Source organism: Octodon degus, unplaced genomic scaffold (genome assembly GCF_000260255.1).
Source record: "Octodon degus isolate 3935 unplaced genomic scaffold, OctDeg1.0 scaffold00005, whole genome shotgun sequence".
NCBI lineage: Eukaryota > Metazoa > Chordata > Mammalia > Rodentia > Octodontidae > Octodon > Octodon degus.
The window spans coordinates 11,157,283-11,183,619 of NW_004524581.1; the positions used below are offsets into that span (position 1 = coordinate 11,157,283).

Genomic DNA, 26,337 nt, shown 5'->3' on the forward strand with positions numbered 1-26,337 from the left:
GTGTGGAGACTAGATCAGGCTTCCTTTCACTCCAGAAGAATGGGAGTCAGAGATGGATGAACCACACTGGCCATCCAGAAAGATGGGCCATGGGCTCAGCAGACCCTCCAAAACATGGGCTGGACCCATAGCTAGAGCTCCCAGCTGCTGGCCAAGCCCTCTGCCAAGCCCTCCAGGGCCCACTGTCCCTGGCCTGCCCCAGGCAGGGCCCACAGTGCTAACTCTCTGGCAGAGGATGAAGCAGGCAGCATCTTCCTGCCTTGCCTTGGTCCTCTCCAGGGCTCTTTCAAGGCCTGGACACCCTGGTGTGGGCAGGATGGGGGGCAGGGCTCCCAAGGCCTGCGCCTGGGCAGCATGCTGCAGGCCTGGGCTTTCTAGACTGTAACAGAAGCAAACAGTCCCAGGGACTAACAGGCAAGAGATTCCTAGGAGGAAAATGTTCATTCACAATGAGTATGTCCCTGCTGCACTTTGTCCCTGCTTCATCAGGTTGGGGGAAAGAAGTCCCCCTTATTTGAATTTTGGAGGAGGTACTTGAGCAAAACTGCAGTGATCACAGGATGTAGTTTGAGAACCCAGTGCAAAGCTGCCTTTGTTTGCTTGTTCATTCACTCATTTATGTACTCAGCCAGTGTTCCCTGGATGCTGTTTGCTAGGCACCAGAGGCACTGCAGAGGGAAGACATCATGGCTCTGGCCTGAAGGGCACAGCTGGTGGGGAGGGGGGCCACAAGAAAGCTCGTGCAGGGGCTCCAGCAGCAGATGGGGCACTGAGAAGGGATGGGCAGGCTTCCCAGAGGAGGTGGCTCCTGGCTAAGTCTTGTCAGGCTTGGGTGGGGCAGAAGCTGACAGCAGGGGCCCAGCAGCCTGTGCCTGCCATCTCCAGGCAACCCTGGACCCTTAGATTTGCTTCCCCTGGCCCAACCTTGGGCAGTGAATCCCTCAGAGCCAGACAGTGAACCCCTTGTGTCCTAAAGGAACAGGAGGCAACCAGATCCAGGGGCTTCTCTGCCACTGCGTAGCCTTCTCTGGGTGGATGCTCAAAGGAGCCCAGTCCTTCTTCAAGCAGCCAGAGCAACCAGACCCAGACACTTACACAGGGAAGGTCAGAGGGTCTTATGGTGCGGGAGAGCCACGCTGCCTGCACCCATCTGTCTAGAGATCTGTGAGACCTAGAGATCTAGAGATCCCATAGGCCTACTCCTGTCCCCTCGCTGCCATTTGCAGTGCCCTTCCTGGTTCCAAGCTGGCCCCGTGCTAGGCAGGACCAGCCCTCCTTGGGGACGGGGCCCTGCAGGAATCATTCATCTGTGCAATGAACACTAAGGAGGTCTGCCTATTCCAGAGGCAAAGATGAGTTGGCCCAGGGCTGCTTCCCTAAGCCTGTGCACTGAGGAGCTGGCATGGGGGCAAGGGGACAGAGTTGACACTGATGCCATGGAGTACAGGGAGCTCGGACCCAAGAATCAGGGAAGTTTCCTGGACAGCCACCATATGCATCCTTATCATCCAGGAGGATGCCTGAGATTCTGTAGCCAAGAGCTTCCCCAAAGCCCCCCCTAAATTCTATATCTGAGTCCCTCTCCCACCCTGTTTTTCTCACGGGTCTCTCCCCCTACTTTTCTGAGAGCCCGGACATTCCTGCCACTAGCCCAGGCTGTCTCCACCCTGTGTCACCCCAGCACAGAACAGCTGGGCTGCAAGAGACATCCGGGCCAGCCCCAGGCCTGCCTCACAATGAGGAACAATTCCACCGCCCAGGGGAAGTCGCTGTGCTGCTCCAGCCCTCTAGTGAGCTCCAGGTCAAGGCAGGCTGCCCAGACCGGGAGAGAGAGGTCTAAGTGGTCATGGAGGCCCCTGCGGGGGGAAGGGTTGGCCTGGGGAGGAAGGACACAGGCGCAACAGGGAGGCCAGAGTTGGACCCCAGCCTTGGGCATCTCGGCAGGGGCTGGGGAGGAAGGAGGCCTGACACAGGCTACGTACGCATGAATTGAAGTCCCAGATAACAAACACTGGCTTCTTAAGCTTGTGGGGACCTGAAGAGGTCATCTGTCCAACAGAAGAAAAACAAAGCCCCCAGTACTCAGTGCTGCTATGCAGGGCCCCAGTGGTGGTCCCAGGATAGTCTGTGGGTGGGGGCATGGCCTGAGCAGCTCAGCTCCTGTCTGAGTGCAGAGCACTCTCGTGTTGTTCAGCCTGCTCCTTCCTGCCTCTGTGTAAACGCTGCTTCCCCTGGCTCACGCTCAGGCACCCCGCCTGGCCCTCTCCCTGCCTGTGTGCATGGAGAACAGCTGGCCTTCTCACCCCACATGGGCACCCCCAGCCCTGCCCTAGCCCTGCGGCCAGCAGGACATCCTGTGGCTGCTCGGATAATGCACATGCAGAGTTCTTCCATGAGTCCTGGGCTCAGTGGTCCCTGAAGGACTCTCCCTTCCCTATAGCCTGATGCAAGCAAGCAGGGTGCATGGGCACTGTGCCAACTGGGAGTCTCGTGGCTTCCTGGCCACCCATGCGGAAGGAGACTGCATGCGTGAGAAAGCCCAGGTCAGGCAGGACACAAATAGGAGAATTGTGGTGTGGAGGAAGGTGGAACCAAGGACCTAGGGGCACGGGTTCATCTCTCGGGCTGCAAGGTCTTCACCTTGCCAGGCCCTGACCTCTAATGTTATTCAGTGAAGGGAAGGAACAAAGGCCCGGAAGCAGGAGACCCAGGCATTAACCACACCATTCACTTGTATTAAAAAAAAACAGGTCTTTCAGAACTTTAGTTTCCCGATGCATTAAATGGGAAAAATAAAGCCCCTCTGGTATTGAGGGCAATCAACCCAGTAACACAGGTAGGAGTTTTGGAAGCCATACTCAAAGATGTGGCAGACATACTCTAACTTCCTTCCCTACGCCCAAGGCAGGCATTGCTAGCTGATCCCAGCACTTTCTCACTAAGCCATATTAGTACATCAGAATCCCTCTCAACATATGTTTGAGGGGACCATACCTATAAATGAGAATTGAGAAACAAAAAAGCATCTGTCCCCCTTGCCTATACAGGCTTTGGGCATCATTGCCATAGAAAAGATCTTGCTAGGCACAGAGGAAGCTAGGAACCCAAGATGGTAGCTTCTGGTCAGAAGCAGCCCTGAATGATGTGAGTGGTCCAGGAACAGCACCCTGACATCCTGGCTCAGCCCAACACTCAGTGGCTGTGGATCACTTATCAGCCCTGCAACCCAAGTTCGAAGGCCCGACGTTCCCAGAGCTCAGACGCAGCATTTGTGAGAGGTTGGAGGGGAGAGTGACCATGCGAAGCAGGGGTGGTCTAGACAGTCCCCGCTGTGGGCTTGGACAGCTGCTTGCTGGGCTGGGCCTTTTATCAAGGAAGCCTTGCACCCAGCATCCTGGCAGACAACCTAGTTCCTCTTTCATCTATTGCGGTTCCCTGAGCAATTCTTAGCCCAGCCCCAGGCACAGCCAGGTCAGCTTGGGAGGGCTCCAGCTGACACCCAGGAAGCCCTCCTCCAACAGGCAGGGCTGGGGGAGGGGGACAGGGCAGACTAGGCATAGTGACAGCTCTTTAGGAATACCCCACCACCACCCTGAAGGGAGGCTGGGCAGCAGCCCTCTGCCCCAAGCCCTGAGCTGCTGTGTGCAAGGGAGCTCTGGCCAGGCAGGAGCCAGGACAGCCCCATGGCTGGTCTTTTGAGATGCGGGTTCCAGGGGGTTTGCACACCAACCCTAGGGCCCATCGCCATTAAGCAGGGGCAACCTGACCAGCAGCAGCCACCAGGGACCCCAGGGTGCATTAGGCAGCCCCTCCTGGGCCAACAAACCCTCCCAAGGGGACCTCCAGCCCCTGCCCCTCAGCTTCTCCCAAGAACGCCTTAACTGGATATGAACATCTAGAGCTGGGTGAGAAGCCCCATTCCTGACTGCTCTCCTAACAATGAGTAGCTCCTAAAGGCATAGCTGTCCCTCCCAGCCGCTCCGGTACAGGCAGGAAGCCAGGACCCTGGGAGCCTCCCTCTTAAATAGCACACTTCCTGCAGGCCCCAGGCTGCCCATCCCTCTTTGGAAGTTGCATGTTCATGCCAGATTCTGTCCCTTGTCCTCCACCCCACAGCCACCAGGGGTGGCCTCTTGAGGGCCTGCCATCCTGGGTAACATGGAGAGCTGATCTATCACGCTGCCCATTCCCAGAAGCAGCAAGCGTAGTGTCCATGGGGTGGCAACAAGCAGGTCCCACAATCATGGATGAAGATGGAGCCTGGAGCTCAGAGTAAATTTCACCGAAAACAGGAAACCACGAAGCCCAAGATACATTCACTTGCAAGGGTCAGAGCAGAAGAGTGCAGGAGGAAACAGGGCAGGAAGTGTGGTGGCTGCTCCGCCAGGGGCCACCTCCCTTCTGCACACAACAGCAGCTGGGCCTTGGGTCTGACAGCCAAATTCATAGAAACTGTCTCCGTCTGAAGGCTGGGCCCACGCCAGAGGACAGGATATACTCCTGAGCAGGGGGACCAGTGGTGGTCTGTGGCTCATCCTTGGACCCTAGGATAGCAGAGTCCTGCCATAGGTATCACCACTCCTCCCCAGAGGGCCCCCACAAGCTGGGGGAACAGCTCCCTCTCTCTGTGGCACTGAATGATGTATCCATGGCAGCAGGTGGAGTGTAAGACAGGGCTCTGGACACAAAGCAGGAGCCAGGGCTTGGTGTCACTAAGGGCCCCAGCCTTAGGCACAACAGGTGCCCCTCACCCCATGGCCTATGCCTGTGGGCCTGATCTGGAGTGTGGCTGGGCACCTATGGGGCTCACTGTTGCCTGCAGCCCCAAGCTGCTCCCCTCCCCTCCCCGCTGCCCCAGCCCAGGCATAGCAGCCTTCACCTGCATGCTGGCCCTGAGGCCCAGTCTGCAGGCCTGGTTTTTGGTCTCTGCAGAGTCAGCAGAGGCTGCTGGCCCTGAATGCCCACACTGGAACTATGCTCTCCATGGTGCCCAGGGTTGGGGACCCTGAGGGGAACTGTCCAGCCTCCTCCTTCTCTACTCCAGTTCTGCCCCATACTTAAAGCCCTTCAAAGGCAGTTCCACAAAGGGCTCCTTTATGAGATATAAAAACAACCCAGGTCATGCCCTGCTGTGGGAGACCCCAGCCAGAGCTCAGGAGCCAAGCAGGGTGAAGTGCTTCTCTTGCCTGGTCCTGCTCCTCCGCATGATGTGACAGATGAGCAGAAGCCCAAAGGCTGGGGGTGGCAGAGTCCCTAGGCCTCTTCACATTAGAACTAGAGGACAGGGATAGATCTGGTGCTTTCAAGTCACTTCCTGGCTTGCACCTGTTGCCCACGTAGTTTTTAACAGCATTCCCTTTAGTATTCATGCACAAGACATTATGCAGTCACCCCTTTTCCCACACTGAGCTCTGCAGCGGAGATGGAGAGGGAGGGACCTCTTCTCTGCCTTCCCAGCAGGCCCTGCCCACCTCCCTCTGGACCATCTGCAGTGGGTGGCACAACCTCTGGCCTGGCCTCAAATTGCCCAAGATGCTGATTGGCTCACAGTGGCCACTTTGCCCACTATGTACTTCCTGCTTCAGGGCCTCTGGTCACTGAACTTGGGGGGCCAGAATGCAGGCAGCAGGAGCTCAAGATGCATAACCTATTGACAGATCCTCAGAGACTGCTACAGGGAGGCAGTGCAGGGAGCCCCTTGGCTGGGAACTGGCAGGCCCAGCCCCAGAGCCACCGTGGGCACAGAGTGAGGCTAACAGAGAAGCAGTCTTGGAGGGTGGACAGGGCAGCCAGGCCAGTCCCAGTGGGCAGGAATCACTCTGCCTTGGGTCCCACGTCTCATGCCTGGAAGTGTGGCACTGGGAGGGCCTGCCCAATGCCTACTTTGTCCTGCTTGTGCTGCTGAGACTCTTGTCCTGGGAGACAGGCTGATAGAGAGCTGGAAATCTGGGGACTTCTTAGGATGGAGGTCATTTGGCATCTGTACATGTGTGGTGAAGTTCAGGTCCTCAGGGGACTTAGCACCCTAGCATCCTTGGGGCAGCGCTGAGCAATCCAGCACCTTCTCTTCTTCCCCATGCAACATCCAGAAGGTAGAAGGTCCAGGCAATGGGGCTGAAGCAGAATCTGGGCTCAGAGCAGGAGCAGAGGCCAAGCCAAAGCCAAGGTCGAGGGAGCCAGGCACAAGGCCGGCCCTGGCTCCAGTGCACCTGCCCCATGCAGTCAGCACTGCCCCCTGTCCCCCGCTGGCTTAGATGACCTCAGAATGTGGAGAGTCAGGGACTGGCTCTGCCAAAGAGAGGAGACGCAACGTGAACAGCAGGCTCTTTACCCCTTCACCCCAACCCTCACCATGAGGCTGTGAGGACTTCCCAAAGAGGGTGCCCTGCAGACCTTGAGGGTCAAGGTCACAGCAATACTCACCCAAGGATGGAAAGAAGATGTCCCCAGGACCCGGAGGAGACAGAGGAGTGTTGGGCTCTGACAACAGGTGCCGCCCAGACTCAGAAGGCTGTCGCTGGGCCATGTAGGTCAGAGGGGGCCTGGCCTTGGCCTCGGGCATCCCCTGGGGAAGTGGAGAGACCTCGAAGCCAGGGTTTTCAATTCCCTGAGTGATGGCACTAGAGGAGCAAAATGGAAGGTCACCTGTGCTGCAGGGATCGAGTATGGTTTTTGCCCTCCTAGCCTCCCTTCTTCTCTTCCTGCCCGCTCACCCCAAGCCACAGGACAAAGGCATATGCTGTGATCTGCCCCCTCCTGGCACTCAGGGCACCTGGGCAGCCACCAGACTGGCCGCCATTCTTCCTGCATTCTGAGCATCACTACATAGCCCAAGGCACACCCCAAACACCAGTGTCAGGTGTTCAGGGCCTGAGCGTCCCAGGAACTCTCTGAGCTAAGTGGGCAGGTTCTCTTCCCAACTGAGGAAGGGACAACCTGAGAAGGACCCCTCAGCTCTGAGATTCTGGCAGACTTGCTGACAAGGCTTCCTTTGTGTCTTGGAAATCATCCTTCTAAAACATGCAGAGGAGCTCCCGGCCACTGTTCCAGGACAGCAGCTGAGCTCCTGAGTGTGGCTTATTCCTGAGCTCATCCTCCAGGCCAGGCTGTGGCCAGGCTGCAGCCAGCTGCTAGTCCAGAGTGCAGAAGCCACACTCCCCCAGCTTCCCCATGCCTGATGGGCCACCCTTGCTGCTGCCCTTAGCATCTGCTCTCCTGCCAGGCGGGTTTGCTAGGTCCCCTTTGAGTGTTCCGGGATCTGCCTTTTGTTGCCCAGGGGCAGAGCTAGGTGGCTGAGCAGAGGCCCTGCTCACAGAAATATCTCCTCGCTGCCTGCTGGCCCCAGCGAGTGTGTCTGTGGGCCTTACCTGTCCATCCGTACCAGCTCCTGCGCACCTAGGAACAGACAGAGAAGCTGATCACAGGAAGGAAGGCAGCATCCCAGCCCCACCAGCAGAGGCCCCTCATGGAGCAGGAAGCCACCCACAGACCCTACCCTACAGGAAAGTCCACTGCAGGTGGCCCCCGGGTCACTGGCCCACTATGTGGATGAGTGAATCTCAGCCTCTCTTTTTCAAGTGCTCGCCACATTTGCCACCAGGAATCCCAGGGCAGCCCACACTTTCTCCCATGGCTCAATGACGTAGACCATCAGGATTTAAGATCAACCAGAGGCCTGGCTCCTGAATTTGCAAACTGCGGTTTCCTCTTTGGACACATGCCCCGTTCTGGACTTCAGCCGTGATTTACAGTGGGGTCTTCAAGGTCATTTTCTAGTTAGAGAGTCCTCTCTGCCCTGTCCTCCATGCTACGTAATAGATGTGACATCTCTTAGGGGACCAAGCATCCTGTCACTTCCCAGCTGTCCCACTCTCTACTCCTCATTCATGCTGGGACAGCCTGGACTGACTCTAGGGGTTCCCCAGCCCCTAAACTGGCCACCAGCCAAATGCAGGGACCCCAAACTTCCCTCTTTATGACAGTACCCTGCACCTTTCTCCTGCAGACCCTTCTCACTTTAAGGAGCTTTGCTGCTGAAGGCATATGGGGAACTGAGGTGGGGGAGGGGCACGCTGAAGCATGAACTCGAACTCAGGGAAGTTGTGCTCGAGTTCCTGAAATCTGCAGAGCTGTGGCCCCTGTTTACGGGAGCTGGTCCTGTCAGCTTCAAGTGTGTGTGCAGCATGTGTTTGTTCATCTCCTCCTCTCTACTGTAGCCTGGGTAAGGATGTGGGTCCCACTTTAGAGCTGGCGAAACTGAGTCACAATCTGAGGTTGGAAAGGAGTCCAGGCCCAGCGAGCTGTCCCCCTCTGTGCCCCCAGCCCTGTTTTTTCCCTTGGCCCTGACTATGGCTCCTTCCTGAGCATCTCCTCCAGGCCAGGACCACAGCACCTTCCTTCCGGAACCCACCACACATATCCCTGTCCTGCCACCCACTCAGCGGCCTCTGCCTGCACTGCGGGACTCAGGGGCCTTGCTGTTCCTGCAACCCCAGGGCAGCTGCTTCTTCAGAACCTACACAGGGAGAGATGGCCCCAAGCTGTCCCACCTCCACTTTGCAGATGGTGTCTCTCGTAGTTCATATCTGTGTTCCTAAGTCTGAGATCAGATAACAATCTTTCATCCTTGAGAATTTTCTTTAGAGAGAGGGGGGACTAATCCCAAAAACATTTTTAGGACAAGATAAATAATTGTTTCCCCTCTGTTACTGCACACAGTGAGGGGACGAGAGCTAGAGAAGTAGCTGGTGGCTCCAAAACAGTATCACTTAAGAGAGCTCCAGGGACACATGGAACACGGGGTACAGCACACCCCTAATCAACCGTTGCACCCACACACACACGCCCTCAGTCCAGTTCTCCTGTGTCTTTCTGGAACAGACTGGGACCTTCCCAGGAGCTGCACTTAGCCTGAAGGTGTCACAGTGCATGGAGTGGCTCTCCTTCCCATCCCCCTTCCCAACAGGAGCCACTGGTGGAGGTGGAGAGGGCTTCCAGGAAGGAGCACAGGGAAGGCACACATACACACGCACACACACACACACACGCGCGCACACACACACACACACACACACACATCCAGGGCACCCTCTACCCAGAACACATTTGTTCTCCAGTTCCTGTTCCCTGTTCTGGCCACATGATGAGGCAGTGCTGTGGCCTGCAGCAAAGGGTACAGAAAGCACCCCTGACTGCAAGCTGGGGCTCCCTCCTCTCGCCCTGCTGGCCTCAGGAGAACAGCAGCTCCTGGCTTCCTCTTCTGTTCTCACCTGGTAACCCCACCAACTTCAGGGCTCCTGTCGGTGGGCCATGGGGTCTTTGAGAGGAACAGGGCTGCTCAGAGAGCAAGGGGCAGGTGGCCACAAGCCCCGAGGGACCCACCGTGGGGCTCTAGGCTGGGCCTCAGCAAGGACATGGAGTAGATAGAGGCCAAGGATATCAAGGATGGCCGGGTGACAACAGTCCCTCCTTGGTGCCTGCCGCAGCCAGGCAGGAACCAGAGGCCAGGCAAGGGGCCCCCAGGTCCTCAGGCTCACACCTTTGGCAGACTGAGACTCTCAGGCAAGGTTAGATGAACACAGGAGGTGCTGTCACCCAGAAGGAGGGTGTGAAAGGTGTTTGTGGCCAGGATTGTGAAGCCTGGCTTCACCACATATTTGCTATATGGTGTCTTAGGCAAGTTATTAAATGTCTCTGAGCCTCAGTGTACGCATCTATAAAAGAGGATAACGGTGGAACCAAGTTTGGGGGGCTGTTCTGAGTTCACAGTGGGCAAATGCATGTGACCAGTTTGGCATAGAGCCTGGCACAGCAGCCCCATCTGCCAGGGCTTGGTGATCAGTAGGCACTGTTTTTGTATAGTGATATTGCACTCCTAGACAGAGCAAGGGTGAGAGGCTGGGAGGCAGTTACATACTATTCAGTTATTAGCTTGCTATCTTAATCTGCAAGACCCCCTCCTACTTCCTGTATGCCAAAAGTCATTTTTTTACTGTTTCTTTTTTTGGGGAAAGCATCTCATTATATAGCTCAGGCTGGCCTTGAATTCATTATGTAGCCCAGGCTGGCCTCAGACACACAGCACGCCTCCTGTCTCAGCCTGCTAAGGCATTTGAAACATGAGCCACTCACCATACCTGGTCAAAAACCATATTTATGAACCAGCACTTGCTACCAATTCCAAAACAAATGCACCCACACATGAGAGCAGGTCCCCAAAGGCTTTCTGTTGGGGGGCAGCATATTTATGAACAGTGTGAGCTGTTCTATTGTAGCGTGTGATCATGTATTCATTCATTGAGTATGTTTTTTTTTAATTTTATTTATTTATGTGTGTGTGTGTGTGTGTGTGTGTGTGTGTGTGTGTGTGTCCAGCTCAGCCCACCAGGGGGTGGGACTGGCTGGCATGTGGTGCTGGGGATTGAACCGCGGTCCCTGTGCTTTGCTAAGCTTGTTCTAAGTAGGTGCTTTAGACCACTGAGCCATCTCACCAGCCCCGAGTATGTTTTTTTTTGATGGAACACCAAGACAGCACTGCCTGGGAGCCAAAGCAACTGCCAGGCACTCAAGCCTGGCCCCTTCCCTCGCTCCTTGAATGTACCAAGGAGCAGAGGTGCAGGGCCTGCTGGGAGCCTCTGCTGACCCAGGGGCTGGCTGGACATGTCACGTGCGTGCATATACACGCACACCCATTACACAGGTACTCACGGCGGTGCGAGGCCACCTGCCTCTGCTTGTAGACCAGAAGCAGGATGAGCGGCAGGCAGAGGATTCCTACAATGCAGGCACTCGTGGCCAGGGCCGCAGCTGTGATGTCTGTAAGAACAGAGAGGTAGCTGAGGTGAGGCCTCATTCCCACTGCTCTTCCTATGGTGGAAGAGCTGCAGCGGGGAGACATACAACTGAGGTCAAGAGGGAGAGCTGGACAGCAGGGAGCCCACCTTCACCCAGGGGCCCCAGAGCACGGTGAAACCAGACCTGTCACTTAGACATGTGGCAGCCCCACCCACAGAGAAGAGCGCAGACTCCTCACCCCACACCCAAGGACAGCTAGACAACTCACGGCTGCAGGTTATCCTTGAGAAAGGAAGCAGGCCCTTTACAGACCCTAGTCCACAGAGCTCAAAGTTAAAACTGTCTTAGATAGACAGCAGTGGGCCAGCGAGATTGCTTAGCAGACTAAATGCCTGCTTAGGCAAGCACAGGGACTGAAGTTCAATCCCCTGCACCACATGCAGTGCCGGCCCTGCTGTCAGGTACACTGAGCCTGGAGCCAGGGCATGGTGGTGCGGGCCTGTAATCCCAGTGCTGGGGAGGCTGAAAACAGGAGGATCACTACAAGTCCAAGCTATGTAGTGAGACTCTATAACAAATACATTTTTAAAAAAAAGAAAGAAAAGAAATAGTGGTGATTGTTGTACAGCATGAGAATGTGATTCAGTGCATGCCACTGAATGGCACACTTAAAGATAGTTCCATGGACACTCATGTGGTATAGTCATATATCTTACCTCAATAAAAAATAAATAGTCCCAGCCAACCCCTGGAGAGACTCTGTAGTTCTGGGCCCCTGGAAACCTCTAGGCATGGAGGAAAAACACATAGAACAACAAACTAGAGAAAGGGCCATCTTTGTCTAATACTTTTAATTTTTGTTGTTGTTGTTGTTTTGAGATAGAATCTATGTAGCCCAGAATGTCCTTGAATTCACTATTATCACCCAGGTGGGCCTTGAACTCACTATGTCACCCAGGCAGGTCTTGATCCTCATCCTCCAGCCTGGTAAGTGCTGAGATTACAATTATGCACCACTGGGCCTGGTAGTATTTTTAAATTTTAAATTATAAAAAAAGGACAAGTTAAAAAAAAAAAGCCAAGTCTCCTCCTTACCCTCCCCTCGGGCCCTCCAGATCACGAATGTCCCCAGCCCCGCATGTGTCCATCTAGACCCATACCCTCCCTGCGTTTCTGGCAGATGTGGGCCGTCTGGCAATTGTGGTTCCCACTGGATGGGCCAGCAGGGAACGTGGACACCCCTGTGTGCGGGTGAGGTGAGGGCCGCCTCATCTGCACAGGGCTTTCCCACACACAGCTCGGGCCCCTCCCGGGAGCGCCTGCCCCAGAACCAATGAGGCAGCAGTACGCACCTCACATCGCATCCTCACATCGCATCCCCACCCGCTCAGGCATGTGCTTCTGGGCACTCGAGGTGCTGGGCCAGAGAACGTGTGGGTTTTTTCTTAGGCTATTGCTAAATTGCCCCCAGAAAAGGTTGTACCACTTCTGGGTACCGGCAGCAGGGGAGTAGGGGGATGTGTTTCAGTCCATCTGCTGACTCTACGAGTTTAGCAGGGAACAGAAGAGCCCTTACAACCACAGCCAGCATAGACACTTTTCCTTCCCAATTTGAGCCTTTTCCTGGGCCAAAAGATGGCTGAGATACCTTGTCACCGTGTTGTCTTTGCCCCAGAGAGCTTTTGGGATAGGACAGGCTGTGGTCTAAATGTGGCTTTTGCACTGTATTTGGGAATAAAGGCCATTTTTATCTCATCATATGGCAAAACAATACGGCGGTGTAAACAACTGGCAGGGGGGGTTGTTCACATGGCAGAAGAGAACAAACAGTTATCAAGCTTTTCAGAAGTCCCGTCGGCACAGGAACAGTTGCTGCGCTGATTACAAAGCGAGCTCTGCTCCACATTAAAGCAGGTCCCCTGCAGGTCTTACCAAGGCTGCATTTGAAGATGGAATACTGAAAGTAAAAACATTCTGCAACTAGGTACTGCTTCTCTGCTGCTAAACCTCATCAAAGACCTCTCTGAGGGCAGGGTCTGAGGAGCTAGTTGCAGAGTGCTTTTTTTTTTTTGCCATCAAAGCAGGTCTCTTCCGACTGTCATTAAGCAATATTCGGTGCGGTTCTCCGGGTGCTCGCTGATTCTACCTGACTGTGAGGATTGGCCAGCTCTTCCTGCATGACTCGTGTGCCCATGTGTGTCCCCTCCCTGCAGCATCCCCCGGGAGATCAGGACTGGGTTTCATTCTGAGAGCGTGGGGTTTTCTTGTAACAATGGCTGAGTGTTGAGACTGGGGCAAGGGACGGGGCTTTGAAGACTGGTCTGTGGATTCAGCTGTCTTCTGAGACTGGGTATCTGTGCAGAGCCCAGCCTGGGCACAGCACTCCCCCGGCATGACCAGGGCCTGGGCTGACACCCTCTAGAGAGAAGAGTATGTTTGAGCTTATCCTGGGAAGGTGATTGGGTGCCCGCAGAGGCAGTGGCAATACCACCTTGGGAAGTGTGCCCAGCCTGCTCAGCGGGGCTTTGTCCAGGGCGCCAGTTTCCCCGAGGGTATATACAGAGGAAGGAGCTCCCTGCTAGGTCAGTGGAAAGGGACAACAGGGGGAAAGCCATGAACAGCAGGGGCTGCCTGGAAACAGACTTCCCTGGCTTGCATCTCCCTGCTACTTCTCCCTACTATGGGATTTGACTTCAGTGCTGGCCCAGCTACTCTTTGATGTCCCAGAAATAACACTGAGAGACACAGGCTGAAGTTAGAGAAGCAAAAGTCAACAAACTGCCTGGCTGGCAGCACCACCGATGGATCAGGTGCTGGGCTGCTGTAGGGCCTGGTCTTAGAGTGAACAGAGACTAGGAGCTTTCCAAAGTGGCAGTGCACCCAGCATCCTGATCTGGGGTCATGTGGGTCCCCAGGCAGATGCTCTAGAATGGTTAGGAAACAGGGCCATCTCCACTGACTGCTACCATCTACCTGCCATCCTGCCGTGGCGCAGTGGTGGGTGAGTGCACTTGGGAATCAGGCTTAGACTTGCACTTCAAGAGGCAACAACAGCCCGCACCTGCAGACACCTACCACAGACTCATTAATGGTTGCCTCCTGCAAGCCTCAAAAGCACACTACAGGGTAACATCATTCCTGTCATCAGCTCCCCTAACAGATGAGGAAGTAAGGCACAGAGCGGCTTGGCAACTGGCAGCCTGGCCAGAGTCAGGGTCTCAGTCTAAGCCACTTCCTGGCACCAGTTTTCACTGGAACCCACTCAGTTTGCAGCCATGGCCCTCAAAGGCCTTAATCTTCTTCTTTAGTTGGCAACATGTTAAAATTGTAAGTTCCTATAAAATCTGGTTTCTGGCTCTCCTTGACGGCTGAGTGGCACCAGCAACCTTGGGCCCACCCTGATGCACAGCCGCCAGACCGGCCTAAAGCGCTCACAGAGCTCCTCTGGCCCTGGGCACACTACAGCCCCTTGGATAACACTCACTGCTGCCTTCCCAGTAGCTCCCAGCAGCTGCTCCAATGCCCGGTGGGGAAATGCTACCCAGAGGGTGACAGTGCGGCCCAAAGCCCCAGAGCCCTCCCAAAGCGCAGCCTGGTTGCTTCTCATCCACTAAGCACCTATGCTGCCAGAACCAGGAGCTTGGAAAGGGACACCTGAAGTCACCGGAGCCATGCCTTTACCCTCTGCTATGGACAGAAGCTAGCAAGAAGCCAGTGCACTGGACAGCAGCTCAGAGAAGGAGGGGCCAAGGGAGACTTCACAGCTCTTGACTGGTGAAAACCCTGAGCATCCTTGGCTGAGCTCAAGGTTTCTGCTTCCTGTGTGGGCTCCAGACCTCTCAGTGCTCCTCCCCGGGTCCCTTCCCTAGACCCTGCATCCTCTCTGTTTTGTACCTGGTCTGTCTGGCACCATCCCCATTGGCATCTCATGTTTCTGTCCCCAGGAACAAAATTTCATTGCTCATTTTCAAAATTGGGTTGACCCTGGAGGAGGCAGCTAGCCCTTGGGCAGGTACATGCACACCCCATGAGTCCGGCTCTCTGACATCCGTGGTTCTGGGCTGAGAGACCCAGAAAACTCCTTCCAGCTGCTAGAACCTGGGTTTCCCTGCCTGTGACACGGGGGCCATGGTGGAGGGGATAATCTGAGAGTGCCTTGCAGCTTTGCGAGGTTTCGGGAAGAAGTAGGACTGGGCATTTGCTCAGAGCAAAGGTGCCATGAGGAAGTGACTGTCACACGTGCCCACCAGCAAGCTTCCCTGTCCACTGGTGTGGAAAGGAAGTGGCCATGCAAAAGGAAGTGAGGACAGCACAGTGGCTTGCGCCACGGTGACCAAGCTCTGTGAAGGCCTAGCTCAGGCCGAAGGGCACATGATACCTGCTCCTAATCGTTCTGTTCATTGTTTGAAAAATGGGTAGTTGGAGTAAAAAGTCACCGCAGCCTTTGGGTCAGGGCTTGACCGGGGGCTCCAGTGGGCTGCCTCCTTCTGGCTCAGGCCCTCCTGGAGGTCCTTCTGGAGGCCTCAGCAGTGTCTGGTCTGCACAGATGCCTGATGGGTACCAGATGGCTAGAAGGACATAGAAGCCAGGCCTCTCCACTCAGAAGAGTAGGGCATCCAAGGACATGGCCTTGCTTGTTGTCCCGAGGCTGCTGGGCATTCTTACCTGACCTGAGTACCCAGCCCTCCTCAGACACTTAGAACCCCTTTTCCTTAGAGCACCTCTCTGGTCAAATACCAGGTGACACCAGCCACTATCCTTCCTGCCTATATCCCTTCTGCCCTACAGTTGGAAAGAACGGGAGGTGAGCAGAGCCAGGCAGGCCCCCAGCCAGGTCCCAGCTGTGCCCCAGGCTCTGTGAGCTGGTCATGCCTGCTGCGTGCGGAAGCGGTCCCTTTGGGGTCCAGAGCAGCTGGAAGGCAAGTGGGGTTCTGGGTCTGTAGCCACGGAAGAAGCAAAGGGCATGGCAGCACCAAGGGTGGGGGGATCCCAGATGCGGGTGATGAGGTCAGAGGTCAGAGGTCAGAGCAGGATCAGGGTAGAAGATGCGGACAGAGGACAGGGCACCCAGAGATCAAGAGGATGGCCTTACTGTCACTCTCCTCCGGGGAGAACGAGTACGTGATGCATTTGGACGGCACATCTTTGCCTGAGGGAGCAAGGAGAATAGCTGTTAGGACATGTTGGGCCCAGGAGGCCAAGGACACTTACCCAGGCCATGCTGGTGCCTGCCTAGCCAGCAGGACCCTGTGCATGCACACACACACACACACACACACACACACACACATCCCGTGGCATGTTCTTGCCCTGCCCAGCTCACTCCCAGCACAAGTGGGGACTCACAGCACCCACACCTCTGCATCCTGCCAGCCCCATGTTCTCAGCAGGACACCCACATTTCCATAAGTATCCTGACTTGGGCCTCCACCCTCCGCAGCTGTGGTGTCATCACTAGAGTTTTTGTGCTCCCAGCCCAGGCTATGGCCCTCTCAGTGAATGAGTCCTGTGGTCACAGTCAGGGCTACACACACCCTTCCTCTCCATCTCACCAGCAAATCACAAGTCACAGCCCTTCCGCCTCACATACACACTGGAGCACCAGCGGCACCCACGTGGGCACACACTGTCCAGCCCAGCGTCGCACACGGTCACACAGCTGTATATGCAGCATGTGCTGGGGGTGTAGGGGTGCCTCACCTCTCTGTACCTGCAGCTCAATGGCCCCATGGACCCTCTGCTCCGGGAAGTGGTGGTGTCGCACCTCTACCACAAGGCAGCAGTATAGCCCGTTGTCCCACGTGGTCAGGTTGCGCAAAGTGATGGAGAAATTGCCGTGGTGATCGGAGTTCGACTCCAGCCCGTGTCTGTGGGCCAGGTCCTGGCTGGTGTTGGCAGCCTGGTGGCTTCCGTGGTGCAGGTGCAGGTCCTGGAATGTGAGGTTGCGGATGGGCCGCCTCTCCGAGCACACCTGCATCTCGCTCCGCGTGCTCCGGTACCACGTCTTATAGAAGGTCACATCGTGCCCCTTGGACACAGGGCCCAAGAGCCTGCAGGTGAGGGTGACGTTCTGCCCCTCAGGACACACGAACCGGGAATATGGCGTGGCCACTTTGAAAGCTGCTACCAGACCTGCTTGGAGAAAGGAGAGTCGGTCACCTACCTGGCACCCTCCCTGTGCTGCGTAGGGGCCTGGGCCTTGGCCACTCCCCAGTGGCAGGCCCTGAGCACTGGCAGGGCATGAACCTCGAAAGGCTGGTGCCCTGGCAGCTGAGGGCTTGAGGCTATAGCTCTGTGGCAAAGGCAAACCAGGGCCAGGCTCCAGGGGCAGTCTGGGCACTGCTCGAAGGAAGAAGGACCTTTGGATCTGATGGCCAGGTAGAGTTCAGCAAGTGGAGGGGTCTACAGGCCAGGCAGCCAGAAAGCTTGGGCTTCAGTGGACCCAGGGCACCTGAAGGACAGGGACAAGACCCCAGATGCAGCTCTCTCCTAACCTTGGAACCATGTCTTAATTTTGGAGATTTTTGTTTGTTTTTCAATAGGCAAATGAAGCCATCTCCAGGTCTTCCTTTTCATGTGGTGTGTTTTGTTCTGAGACAGGGTCTATGTAGCCCAGCCCCAAATTCATAGCAGTCTTCCTTCCTGGGCCGCCTAAGTCCTGGCATTACAGATATATGCTACTACAACTGCTTCTCCTGGTCCTCTTTACCCATCCTTCCAGCCTTCAACAATGTTGAAGCCCTCAAAGCCTCAGAAAAGAGAACACCAGGGTGGAGTCCCTGCTCCTCAGTCTGGTGACATGAGTCCAGCTTCCTCCCCAGAAAGAACATGAGCTACAGCCCAGGGTCGTGGGGACCGAGTGAGGCATACCCCCCCCCACTGTAGACCCTCAGGAGACAGCTATGCATCTTGGGGCTTTATTTCATTGCCATCAGGGGCCATAATAGAGCCAGCACAGGAAGCCAGTTAGCTCTGCGCTCTACGTTACCCCAGCTACGGGCATCACAGAGGCCCTAGACCAGCAGTGGCCAAACTACAACAGGCGTGTTGTTTTTCTTTCAAAATGAAAGGTGTTTGGTTGGAGATAGAGCTCAGTGGCACGAGCGCCTGCCTGGCAAAGTACAAGGTCTTGAGTTCAATTCCTGGTACAGAAGAAAAAAATATGCTAATATATGAGTTCTTTCTAAACTAAAACTTCAGCTTGCACAGATTTTGTTACAGAGTTGGCCCCTTGCCATAAGTAGGTGGGTTTGGGGCTGCCCTGTGGGCATTCGTCTCTGAAAGGTTCGCCATCATGGCCCTGGAGTCTAGACAACGCCACCTTCTCCAGATGCTCCTGCCCCACCCTGGAGCTCGGCCCGCTCAACAGCTGGCTGGGGCCCGCCAGCAGGACAGAAAGCAGGTCAGGAGGGAGATGCCCAGAAGAGCTTCTGTGTTTGGACCAGGCTGCTCTGGAATCCAGCAGCTCTGAGTCACTTAGATGCGGGGCCTCCGAATCTGTACCGAAACCTAGAAATGGAAACATCTACCTGGTAGATCGAGTGAAGATCAGAAATGGTTTACTCGAAATGTTCAGAAAGTCTCCTGCTAGTGGTTGGTGTTCGACACCTGGGAGCTACAGAAGTCTCTGATCGTTGAAAAATTCAAGAAAATTTTCCTAAGAGTAGGGAAAAATGGAATGGAAAAGCGAGCTTCAAACTCTTTCTCACTAAGCTGGAAGCAACTGATAGCTGCTTGTCTTCTAACCTTGGAGCATATCGGAAAAGCAAAGCCGTGGCCCCCGAGTGTCCACGGGGGCAGGGCTCAACGTGCCACACCCTCACCCGACTCCGCGCACACAGGAAAGGGAGCTGATCTGCGGGCCTGGGGTTTGGAAAGACATCGCCAAGGTGAGCAGATCACAGAGCTTCCAGGCGCCTTTCCAGGCAGCCACACAGGCTGGGAGCAGAAAGCAGTCTGGCTGGAACTCTAGAGGGTCTCCAGCACCCAGAGGCCAATGGGCCTGCAGAGAAGCAGGACCTGGGCTGGTCTGCAGGAAGATGAGGGCTTCGTGCATTTCTGATGAGTCCGCCGGCAAGGCACTGTGTTCAGTCCCATTTCACTGATGAGGAAAACCAAGGCCCAAGCCCATCACTGAAAGGGTCACCAGTATGACCCTCAGGCTCATTGCAGAGTTGACCACCCAGGGTCCCTGCAGAAGCCTGGCAGAGCTAGGACGACCAGCTGTCCCCTGATGACTCCACCCCACCCACAGCAGGCTAGGTGCCCCCAGACACCTGGCAGTACCTGGCTATGCCCAGGCCAGCTGGACTTCCCTCCCTGTCATGGGCCTGGACATGGTGCCAGCACTGGCAGTGGGGCCTTCAAGGGAAAGGGCTCCACAGTGCTCCCTAGAGAACCATAGCCCACACAGGGAAGCCTGGCGCATCTCCTGGCCCCTCACGGGGGCTCCCACCAGCACCCCTCCACCAAGCACCCTCTGCCAAGCACAGCTCCAGAGCACGTGCTCATGTGCCTCACATCTGGGGGCTCTCAAGAGGGCAGCTCAGAGCTTGTAATACTAGCCCTGGAGAGGCTGGGGCAGGAGGATCACTGCAAGTTCAAGGCCAGCCTGGGCTGCATAGTGAGACCCTGTTTTAGAACACTAAAAAAAATCAGAGCACAGAGGCAAACCAATGAGGGCAGAGTCGCCAAGGAGACAGAGACATGGATGGTGGGTGACTGGGTCCAGGCCGACAAGACATGACAGCCCTGTGGGCCCAAGCACTGGTGCCCATGACCCCAAGCCTGCACCACAGCAGTGAAGAAGGGACCCCTGGCCCTGGAGGCACCTTCCTTGAAAGTGCACCGGGGGACACAGAAACAAGACTTGGGGACAACAGGAAGGAGACATTGCTCAATCACCGACACCCCACACAGAAACATACGCTGCCCACCACCCCATAGGGCCCGAAGGACCTCTTCCCCTTTTAGAAAAGGAGAAGCTGCCCTGGGGTGCGTTCTGAGGGTGGGCAGGGGCATCAGTTCAGTCTCCAGCAAGAGGGACCAGAGACCAGTGGGCCCAGGGTCCTCTCGGTCTTTTCCTGGGGAGGGGAGGGCAGAGGCCCCCAAACATCTCCGCTCTTGTGCACTTCTGTCTAGGCTCTAGCTATGACAAGGCCGGTGTGGCTGGTCCTTGGAGAAAACAGCACAGGATGGCCAGGCCCCAGGCCTGCACCGCCCACGTTAGCAGGGAAGCGTTGCCCTGCTGGAATTACAATTATTTGACCAGAGGATGTCCCTTATTGTCAGGAGCAAAGCCCTTTGGACACCTGGTCATTGTTGGGGGCCAGGGAGAGTGGGTGGGGAGGAAGAGCTCTGGCTCCAGGGTGGCCAGGAGTGCGGGAGCCAGGAAGATGACCCGGCCATGGCTTTCAGCCTCTGGGCTGCTCTTGGCGCCTAGCCCTGCTTCCAGCCCAGCCCCTACCTGCCAGTGGGCAAGGCTATGGGGCACCCTGCACAACAAATGCCAGGAAACACAAAACTCCGAATTCCCTGGGCCCCAGGGCCCACTTAGCTCAGAGGCCTTGCTCTGTGGCCTTGGGTGAGCCCATTCCTTCTCTGATCTTTTCTCTCTTCATCTGAATTTGAGAGACACCCCAGCGGCCTCTCAAGATGCATAAGCCCCTGTAATCCCAGCCTTCTGGGAGGCTGAGGCAGGAAGACCACAAATTCAAGCCCAATTAGGGAGACTCTGTCTCAAAATAAAATAGAAAAAGGGCCGGAGATGTAGCTCAGTGTGCAGGCCCTGGGTTCAAGCCCCAATACCAAAGCCAGGGGACTCTGTTTTGAAGATTCCATGTTTTGAAGCCCTGCTAGCTCTGGAATGCTGCAGACAAAAAAAAAAAAGGAGCTGTTTTATGACCATTTATTTCTTTAACTCTCCTAACCCTCTCCCATAATATAGATATTATCATCTGTGTTGTTATTGTTTGGGGTTTTGTTTTGTTTTTGAGACAGGGTCTCACGCTGTAATTTAGGCTGGCACTGAACTCACTAAGCAGCCCAGGCTAGACTCAGACTCACAGTGGTCCTCCCGGATGCTGGGATCGCAGGTGGACACACCAGGCTTTCAACCCCGCTTTGGAGATGAAGAAAGGGATTTAGAAAAGTCAAGTGACTTTCTCAAGGCCACACAGCACTCTGTGGCTGAGCTGAGATCCACACCTTGGAACAGGAAGTGCCCCCTCCCCCGCCCGTGGGCAGTGACACTCATCTCTCGACTGTTCAGAGAAAAGGAATTGACTCCGGGTTGACCCTGCCTCAGACCCAAACAGAAAACATCATGCTTTCATTCCACAAATATTTAGCAAGGTTCTAACGTGAGCCAGGCTGAAGGCAGAGAGGGGAGGGCAGAGGTAGGCAACTGCTCGGAATTTAGCAGCTCTGGAGCACTGGTGCCCCCCGACAGGCGAGGTGACATTTCTGTCCCCAGAGCAGGGGAAGAGGAGTTCATACTTGGCTCTCACTTCTTTGGACGTCAGTTTTCGTGACCTCTGCCTCTTTGCACCCAGCAGGCCGCCATGGGCGTGCACGGGATGCGTGTGTGAGAGTAGTGTGTGGGGTGTGGACAGGCCCGCTTATGTTCCCTGACCTGTGTAAGCTTTGCCCCAGTCGCCAAGGCAACCCAGCTTCATTAGCCAGGCCTGGGAGCCCCACCCAGCCTGCCTGTCTCTTCCAGTAAACTGTGGCCCCAGCTGTAGATGAAAAGGCCTGGCCCCACCTGCCTGACCTCACAGGTGGGGAGTGGGGGGATAACAGGCTGGGACCTGCTGCCAGCACCTGCCAAGATGCAGAGGACGGGGAAAATAGAGGCAGGGACCCTCAGGATGGAGACTGCCACTCTAAAGGAAGTGCCCCGGCACTCAGGCAGAGGGCTGAAGCCAGCAAGTCTGCCCGGGGGCCCAGCGAGGACAAAGGGCATCTCAGATGTGTTTATTGATACCTGCCCCAGCAGGAAGGGACCATTCACAGGGACCGAGGAGGCCGGGAAGGGGAAGTGCGCTCTATGGGAGGAAGCAGCACTTCCAGCCAGCACCTTGGGAAAGTATCTGTGAGGCGGACGAGGCTCCTGGGAGGGCCTGGGTGGGCACTGGGCCAGGGCCCCTGACCGGGAGGCTTGTCACACTGACCTCCCCGAGGAGGACTGGGCGCCGCAGCACGGCCAGCTCCAGCCAGCCCCCCCCCCCCGGACCCATTCAAGGCTCCTGTCCCCAGCTCAGCAGGCTCAGAGGTGGTGACAGGGGTAACTGCTTTGTGCAGCATATCCTTCTGAGCGTTTTAGTGCGGGGAGATTTCATCGCCCCCCACTCCACCATGAGAGGTAGGCGCTGTACCTTCTCCATCTTACAGAAGCGGAAGCTTAAGGAGCTTGTCCTGAGCATCACAGTAAGTGCCAGGTCAGGATTTGAACCCAGGCTTCTAGAGGCCTGAGGCCATCTGACTGTTCTCTAGGGACTAGAGATAACGGAGCCTGACGGAAGGCCCGGCCTCCTTCCTTCAGATTGACAGATAGATTGGCCAATGAGGGCCCAGTTCGTTAGGCAGCCCCTAAAACTTAGGTAGTTTTACTTTTGGTTTTACATTAAATAACATTGAATCATATAGAAAGAAGGTTAATCCCCTTTCAGTTCTTTCTCGGTCCTGATTACATCAAAGAGAAAGTCCCAGTTTGATGCCACTATGCCTCCAAACATTTCTTGATCGCTCGCTAATCTTCTTTACTTTTTTTTTTTTTTATCATTATTAGTACTGTATTATTTCCCAAAAGACAGAAGCAGGCTTCAGTCTCAGCACCTTCCCCAGGCTAAAGTTTCCAACTAGAATTTAATACCCTTATTTGGTTTTCCTATTATGTACTTTAATGACTTTGATCTATTTATGGTAGGTGATACTGGCTTTCCACTTATGACAGTGAACATAAAGTTTCCTTTTGAAATCTACTTACTCAAACAAAACAATGAGTAGAGTTAAAAAAAAAAAAAGTAGATACCATGATAGGTAGATGAGGCAGAAATCAAAAAGGTAATGAACGCAAGAACTTGGGAAACACCGCTGTGGAATTACCCTTGAGAAGAGCTGTTGCTGCTGGGACCCTGTTGTCTAGCCTGCCTGCTGCACTTGACAGAGAGGAGCTGTGTGTTTAGGGTGCCCCTGGGAGGAGCAGCGGAGCTGAGACCTGACCCCTGTTCTTCTGGGACGAAAGGTGGTTGGCCTGTGCAGTCCACAGAACAGCTCCATTTCGGAACCACTGGGGGCCAGGATGGAGGTCGCTGCCTTGCTCTTGGGGAACTGTGGGCATCAGGGGCAAGAAAGACTCTGCAGAGATGCACAAACACTGAACCGGGCTGGCCTTAAAGTAAAAATGTCCCCAAGTGTTTGAGAAGATGAACAACAGGAGGCACCTCCCTATACCCTGAGATGCTCCATGCCTCGAGGTGCCTGTCAGGGACAGGACGTGGCCTGTGCCCATGCCTTCCCCAAGCCTTGGGCACTCCATGGGCCCTGTAGGCAACAAGATGCTCATACAGAAAACCGTGGCATTTGGTTGCCAGAAGCTGAGATATAACCTGTTATTCCACATTCACCAGGTCAGGGCCCCCAGCTGAGTGCTGCCTCAGAGGGAGGGCTGTACAGTGTGGGGCCTTGCCCCAGGTGCTGAGGGACTTGCCAAGGGCACAGAGCATGAATGGCCGGTCTGGGATTTGAACTCATGTGCAACTGACTCCTAAAGCCCGAAGCAGGGGCTGTACAGAAACCCTGGCAGGCAAGACGCTGCTCCAGCCCCCTTTCTTCTCTGTTCCCACCCAAGTGTCTCATCGGGAGGCCATGGCTGTGCCTGAAATGCCAGGGGATCCTTGGCATTGGAAGCCAGGGTACTGACTCCTGACTTACCCTTGTCTGATGAGTCTAGGCTGGGCCTGGCACAATGGCTAACCTACAATGTGGGACTCCAAGTTTTTAGGGCTCTAAAGATACCCCTTTTACTTCCTCCTGCCATATCTAAGGTCTATACAGGGTGGCCCATTTGAGTTCCCCCAAGTGCACCCCTGCCTGGGCTACCCTCTTGCAGGAAAGTCAGGCCCCAGCAGGGTCCTAGGCAGCTTGGGGCAAAGAGGAGCAATCAAAGCCACTCAGTGAGGTCCTCTCCTGGGGGCCCCCTGGCATTGGGTAAATGCCCCTCTTGCCCATGGACTGGCCCCAGGCTGCTTCTCTGCTTCTATCCATCCCTGGTGTGGAGTGGGCCAGGGATTGCCTAAGAGCTGACCACTGTTGGGTCAGAAGTTTGCAGGTCTGGGTTATGCAACAAGGTCCACAGCCTTGCAGCAGGAAGGGGAAGATGGGTCACCCCCTCCCTAGCCCCAGTGTACCCTCAAGTGCTCGAATATGCTGGTCCCTGAGTTAGGACTCCTGAGTCAGCTACAAAGATAGAGTAACAACAGTAGACAGGTCCTGGAGTAGAAGAGGCTATGGCACCTTTAGGAGCTGCTGGGTCCTGGTCCCCAAGGTGCCCTGCCAGCCATCCTGTCCTGTGCCAGGCCCAGAAAGGATTGCCTTTCTGGCTCCAGGCTCCTGAGCACCTAACACTACTGCCATTGCCACGGCACTGGCGTACCCTGGCCACTCCATCTTGCCTTCCAGCCATGAGGGCTTTGGCTTGAGTGATGGTGCATGGGGCATGGGGTACCCAGGTTGCAGTTAGTTAGTGCCCAGCCCAGGGGGGTGTCTATGACTCCTTTTGGTGGACACAACTTAGAGCAGCCCTAGCTACCTACCTGAGCAGGCTGGCAGGAGGTGGTCCTTGGACACCCATGTAGGTTAGGCACCATGGCCCCTGGGAGGGAAGGCTGCTCTGTGGAGATGAGGTTAGCCAGGGCTCCTGGGCTCCCCTTAGGCCTGGGGACTCTGCAAGCAGGTCCTATACCCTGCTTCTCTAGGACTGTTTCCCAAATTGGGGCTGCTGAACAGACAGCTGCCCAGCCACGTATGGGCAGGGAAGGCACAAGGAAACAGGAAGGGCCTTGTGTAGTCACTTGGGTGGGTGACCAGGTAGGTGGCCCTGAAGTGGGGGTTTCCTGCCTGCAGCCACCCTCTGCTCCTTCTGGAAACCTCAGGACCAGACAGGCCCACTCCCCTCCCCTCCCACACTCTTTCTCCTTCAGGATGTCATCTGTGGGAGCATCCAGGCTGGGGCTTGGACAGCTGTGTCTGCTGGGTGTGGGGTCCCTCCTCATCAGAAGCCCAGGCCAGAGTGCCAGAGCTGAGATACCAAGCCGCCTCAGACACCCTTACTTTTAGGGTGTGTGCCAGGTTCTCCCAGCCGCCTCCTCCCCCTCCTATCCCATGTCCTGCTTCCTTCTCTTCTGTTGACCTGCCCATTGGGTCCCTCTGCCAAGCCCTCCAGCTCCATCTGCCTCCCCGCATGACTCAACTTTCCCTGGGCCTTCCCCGTAAGCCTGGATCCCAGGCTGCCTGCCAGACCCCTCTGCCCCAAAGGGAGATGCAGCCTCCAGCTGTGCACAGGCAAGAGCCAAAGCCCCCTACCCCAAGCCCCTGTGTCCTGACCAGGATGCCATCTGGAGCCGTGACAGTAGGGGCTTTAGCCTTGGCACTTCCTATGTGGAATTTCTGTTTGCGCTGAGGAAACTGAGGCTGCAGAGATGCCATGTTATCCAAGGACAGAAGGTGCAAGGCTGGGCTGGAAGAGACCCCACCTCCTCCCTGCTCCCCCCCCCCACCCCTGCAACGTTCTGAGCTGCAGCCCTTTAAACAGCAGGAGTCCCCTGACCACTTAATCCGGCTGTCAGACGGGACCCTGTGGGCAGAGCTGCCCCCACCTGGGGTACACCAGTGCCCGCCCTGAGTGACACCCACCAAAGCTAAGCCAGCAGAGTCACCAGGGCACAGGCCGAGAGTACCACACCCCCTGCCCCTTTTGAGACTGGAGCCCTGACGCTAGAGGGGCAGGGCACTGACACTGGTACCAGCTGCACCCACCCTACCCCTACCCTGCCTTGCAGGGGCTTCCTGTGCCTCAGCTCTCCCGGCAAGGGAAAGTAGGGCCGGCAGCCCACAGGGGACGCCTTGCCTGTGGCCAGGTCAGTTGTCAGAGCTTTCAGAGTGCTCCATACCCATCTGAGACACTTGTGCACGTTGCCCAGAGGTCCGTGGCCTCCGTGCGGTGGACAGAGATCCCAGCAAGTTGAAGTCCCCAACCTGCCGCCTCTGTGTTGCGCTGCCCTGGCGCCCACGGACCTTACCTCGGGACGCAGTCAGGAAGAGAGCAAGGAGCAGGGGTCCCCAGCGCCAGCCGCCGGCCTCCGGAACCGCGGGGACACGCATGTCGTCGGCGGGCGGAGCGGGCGGCGGGTCGCCCGGAACGGGCGAGTCGCAGGGGACCGGCGGGACACGGCTGTCCGGGGCAGCCTGCTGAGCGAGTGCCGAGCAAGCGAGGCGCGCCTTGGGGTGGAGGCTGGGGCTCCACAGCGCCCCCAGGCGGCCGCG

At 56.0% G+C, this 26,337-nt stretch overlaps 2 protein-coding genes across 8 annotated transcripts in view; one reads left to right on the forward strand and one right to left on the reverse strand.

Moving 5' to 3' along the window:
* Cdh23 (cadherin related 23) overlaps nucleotides 1–26,337 on the forward strand; it is a 373,574-nt gene that overhangs the window by 309,079 nt on the left and 38,158 nt on the right. The window lies entirely within an intron of this gene.
* On the reverse strand, nucleotides 5,293–26,281 carry Vsir (V-set immunoregulatory receptor). Its single transcript, XM_004623981.2, has 7 exons — nucleotides 26,094–26,281; nucleotides 16,495–16,926; nucleotides 15,887–15,943; nucleotides 10,708–10,815; nucleotides 7,368–7,395; nucleotides 6,424–6,620; nucleotides 5,293–6,288 (listed from the first exon to the last, which is right to left on the reverse strand). The coding sequence occupies exons 1-7, from the start codon at nucleotides 26,173–26,175 to the stop codon at nucleotides 6,251–6,253; spliced, it is 942 nt and encodes a 313-aa protein (XP_004624038.1). The 5' UTR covers nucleotides 26,176–26,281; the 3' UTR covers nucleotides 5,293–6,250.